The sequence below is a fragment of the Taurulus bubalis genome (assembly GCF_910589615.1).
Source record: "Taurulus bubalis genome assembly, chromosome: 12".
Lineage (NCBI taxonomy): Eukaryota > Metazoa > Chordata > Actinopteri > Perciformes > Cottidae > Taurulus > Taurulus bubalis.
The window spans coordinates 27395009-27400008 of NC_136600.1; the positions used below are offsets into that span (position 1 = coordinate 27395009).

Consider the following 5000-nt stretch of genomic DNA (forward strand, 5'->3'; position numbering starts at 1 on the left):
GATCAAATCTATAAAGAAGCAACAGGGATGAGAGATATATACAAATTGAAATAAAGTAATATATATATATATATATATATATATATATATATATATATATATATATACACAATAAAATAGAATACAACTAACTGGACTGAAATAGCTGAAGAGTGTATTAATTAATTAAAATAAGTAAATTAGATAAACAGATAGTGCAAAATGCAAAGTATATATGGTACAGTGAGGAACTAGCAAGCGGTGCCTTGTTGTAAAGCCTATAGCTGTCGGCAGGAATGTTCTCCTGTAACGGTATTCTTTTATTCACTGTGAGCAGTGCTGCTGTGATCCTGTCATTTCCCCAGTGAGGGACTAATAAAGGATTATCTTATCTTATCTTAATTAAAATAGCTTTAACTTTTAATTATAAAAATAAAAATAAATACAAATTGTGTATCTACTCTACTCCTGACGTCACAGTTGTTTGTTGTTGTTGTTGTTGTTGTGGTTAGCATCAGCTGCTGCTGCCCGTGTTAGCCACATTTAGTGTTTCCGGGTTGCGTGCTTCAGCGGCGTGACGTCACAAGTCGATAGATCGTGTGATGGAGCCGCCGCGCGCGACCTGAGCTGCTGTTGACGCCGTTGCCGAGGCAACAGCGGGACGTGACGACACGAAAAGACAAATAAAAAGTTACAAAGAGAATCAACCGAATGAATGATTTAAAGAAGGAAGCTAACGTTAGTTATAGTTTCACTTTACGTGTCGTAAATGTTTATTTAAACCACAGAAGAAACAAAACATAGACCACAATGCAACGCGACAACATTCCAGCTAATGGGCGGAGCGGTGGGTCGCTCGGCCAATCAGAGCGTGGCGGGAATTCTTTCAAACTTTTGACCGGAAGCAGCTCCGACCGCGGAAAGACCCGGAGAGGGAACGTTTCTGCGGCTGCGAGTCACGAAGGAGACGCTTGTGTCCGGTTCCTCCACCAGGAGACCCGCTAGAGGCTGTGAGGAGAGACGCTTGTGTCCGGTTCCTCCACCAGGAGACCCGCTAGAGGCTGTGAGGAGAGACGCTTGTGTCCGGTTCCTCCACCAGGAGACCCGCTAGAGGCTGTGAGGAGAGACGCTTGTGTCCGGTTCCTCCACCAGGAGACCCGCTAGAGGCTGTGAGGAGAGACGCTTGTGTCCGGTTCCTCCACCAGGAGACCCGCTAGAGGCTGTGAGGAGAGACGACCGAGACAACATGGCGGAGTCCGCGGGACGCTGTGAGTCAACCGAGTGGAGATATATATATATATATAACACCAAGTACAAGTTGTACTGAGTCATACTAGCGGGTATTATTAGTATTATTAGGAGTAGTAGTTTTCATCTGAACAGTATTTCCTGAAGGGAAACTATGTGTGTGTTACACACTGTGTGTGTGTGTGTGTGTGTGTGTGTGTGTGTGTGTGTGTGTGTACACTGTGTGTTTCTTTCTCTTCTCTCTCTGACATGTTGATGTTTTATATACGTTTTGATGTTGAAGTTAATAATAATATCATAAAGTGTGTGTATATGTATGTATATATGCGTGTATGTGTTTTATATATATATATATATATATATATATATATATATATATATATATATATACTTATACTTGACTAAGAGTGTGTGTGTGTGTCCAGATGAGCGCCTGACAGCAGAGCAGATGGATGAACAGAGGATCCAGAATGTGGCCTATCAGTACCTCTGCAGACTGGAGGAGGCTAAGAGGTCAGTGGCCCCGGTACTGGTCCTGGTCTTGGTACTGGTTCTTCTTCTGCAGGCTCGCAGCTGTTTGGTGGCGTTCTCTCTCACATGACATCACCCTCTCTCAGGTGGATGGAGGCGTGTCTGGGGGCGGAGCTTCCTGCTCCTACTGAACTGGAGGAGGGGCTTAGGAACGGAGTCCTATTGGCTCGCCTCGGTCACATGTTCGCCCCGAATGCCGTGAAGAAGATCTACGACCCGGACCAGCTGCGGTACCAGGTGACACACACAGACAGTAAAACACACAGACAGTAAAACAGACACACACACACACACACACACACACACACACAGACAGTAAAACACACAGACACACACACACACACACACACACACACACACACACACACACACACACACAGACAGACACACACAGGAGCCTGTCAGTAATCAGTGTTATTCATCGTCAGGCGGTGGGTCTTCAGTTCCGTCACACTGACAACATCAACCACTGGAGGAACGCCATGACGACACTTGGCCTGCCAGCGGTCAGTGATCAGAGTATTGATCAGAGTATTGATCAGAGTATTGATCAGAGTATTGATCGGTGATCACTTGGTTTCAGATCTTCCAGCCAGAAACTACAGACGTCTACGACAAGAAGAACATGCCGAGAGCTGTTTACTGTATCCACGCTCTCAGGTGAGCTCACCTGTCTGTCTCCACACCTGTCACCTGTCTGTCTCTCTTTCTGTTAACAGCCCCTCTCTCTCTGCAGCCTGTACCTGTACAGACTGGGTCTGGCTCCTCAGATTCACGACCTCTACGGAAAAGTCAAGTTCACAGGTGAATAGGATTCCTCACAGACAGGTGGACAGACAGGTAGACTGACAGACGGACGGACGGACAGACGGGTAGACGGACAGACGGACAGACAGGTAGACGGACAGACAGGTAGACGGACAGACGGACAGACGGGTAGACAGGTAGACTGACAGACGGACGGACGGACAGACAGGTAGACTGACAGACGGACGGACGGACAGACAGGTAGACTGACAGACGGACGGACGGACAGACGGGTAGACGGGTAGACGGACAGACGGACAGACAGACGGACAGACGGACAGACGGACAGACGGACAGACGGACAGACAGGTAGACGGACAGACGGACAGACGGGTAGACAGGTAGAATGACGGACAGACAGGTAGACGGACAGACGGACGGACGGACAGACGGGTAGACGGACAGACGGACAGACGGACAGACAGGTAGACGGACGGACGGGTAGACAGACGGGTAGACGGACGGACGGGTAGACAGACGGGTAGACGGACGGACAGACGGGTAGACGGACGGACGGACGGACGGGTAGACGGACGGACGGGTAGACGGACGGACAGGTGGACGGACGGGTAGACGGACGGACGGGTAGACGGACGGACGGGTAGACGGACGGACGGACGGGTAGACGGACGGACGGGTAGACGGACGGGTAGACGGACGGGTGGACGGACGGACGGGTAGACGGACGGGTAGACGGACGGACGGGTGGACGGACGGACGGGTAGACGGACGCACGGACGGGTAGACGGACGGACAGACGGACGGACGGACGGGTAGACGGACGGACGGACGGACGGGTAGACGGACGGACGGACGGACGGGTAGACGGACGGACGGACGGACGGGTAGACGGACGGACGGACGGGTAGACGGACGGGTAGACGGACGGGTAGACGGACGGACGGACGGGTAGACGGACGGACGGACGGACGGACGGGTAGACGGACGGACGGACGGACGGACGGGTAGACGGACGGACGGACGGGTAGACGGACGGACGGGTGGACGGACGGGTAGACGGACGGGTAGACGGACGGGTGGACGGACGGGTAGACGGACGGGTGGACGGACGGGTGGACGGACGGGTAGACGGACGGGTAGACGGACGGACGGGTAGACGGACGGACGGGTAGACGGACGGGTAGACGGACGGGTGGACGGACGGACGGGTAGACGGACGGGTAGACGGACGGGTGGACGGACGGACGGGTAGACGGACGGGTAGACGGACGGACGGACGGGTAGACGGACGGACAGACGGACGGACGGACGGGTAGACGGACGGACGGACGGACGGGTAGACGGACGGACGGACGGACGGGTAGACGGACGGACAGACGGACGGGTAGACGGACGGACGGACGGACGGGTAGACGGACGGACGGACGGGTAGACGGACGGACGGGTAGACGGACGGACGGGTGGACGGACGGACGGACGGGTGGACGGACGGACGGGTAGACGGGTAGACGGACGGACGGACGGGTAGACGGACGGACGGACGGGTAGACGGACGGACGGGTAGACGGACGGACGGGTAGACGGACGGACGGACGGACGGGTAGACGGACGGACGGACGGGTAGACGGACGGACGGACGGGTAGACGGACGGGTAGACGGACGGGTAGACGGACGGACGGGTAGACGGACGGACGGGTAGACGGACGGACGGGTAGACGGACGGGTGGACGGACGGACGGGTAGACGGACGGGTAGACGGACGGGTGGACGGACGGACGGGTAGACGGACGGACGGGTAGACGGACGGACGGGTAGACGGACGGACGGGTGGACGGACGGGTAGACGGACGGACGGACGGGTAGACGGACGGGTAGACGGACGGACGGGTAGACGGACGGACGGGTAGACGGACGGACGGGTAGACGGACGGACGGGTGGACGGACGGGTAGACGGACGGACGGGTAGACGGACGGACGGGTAGACGGACGGACAGGTGGACGGACGGGTAGACGGACGGACGGGTAGACGGACGGACGGGTGGACGGGTAGACGGACGGACGGGTGGACGGACGGGTAGACGGACGGACGGGTAGACGGACGGACGGACGGGTAGACGGACGGGTAGACGGACGGGTAGACGGACGGACGGACGGACGGGTAGACGGACGGACGGGTGGACGGACGGACGGGTGGACGGACGGACGGGTGGACGGACGGGTAGACGGACGGACGGGTGGACGGACGGGTAGACGGACGGACGGGTAGACGGACGGACGGACGGGTAGACGGACGGACGGACGGGTAGACGGACGGGTAGACGGACGGGTAGACGGACGGACGGACGGACGGACGGGTAGACGGACGGACGGGTGGACGGACGGTAGACGGACGGACGGGTAGACGGACGGACGGGTAGACGGACGGACGGGTAGACGGACGGACGGGTAGACGGACGGACGGGTAGACGGACG

General features: G+C 56.4%; 1 protein-coding gene across 1 annotated transcript in view; it reads left to right on the forward strand.

The window, feature by feature from the left end:
- Window positions 1-1660: 1660 nt before the first annotated feature.
- The window catches only part of iqgap3 (IQ motif containing GTPase activating protein 3), a 34636-nt gene continuing 31296 nt past the window's right edge, over window positions 1661-5000 (forward strand). Inside the window, exons 1-5 of the mRNA XM_079227839.1 lie at window positions 1661-1740; window positions 1845-1995; window positions 2187-2264; window positions 2342-2418; window positions 2495-2562. Coding sequence (XP_079083965.1) covers window positions 1676-1740; window positions 1845-1995; window positions 2187-2264; window positions 2342-2418; window positions 2495-2562 — 439 coding nt within the window. The 5' untranslated portion in view covers window positions 1661-1675. The remainder of the gene's footprint in view (window positions 1741-1844; window positions 1996-2186; window positions 2265-2341; window positions 2419-2494; window positions 2563-5000) is intronic.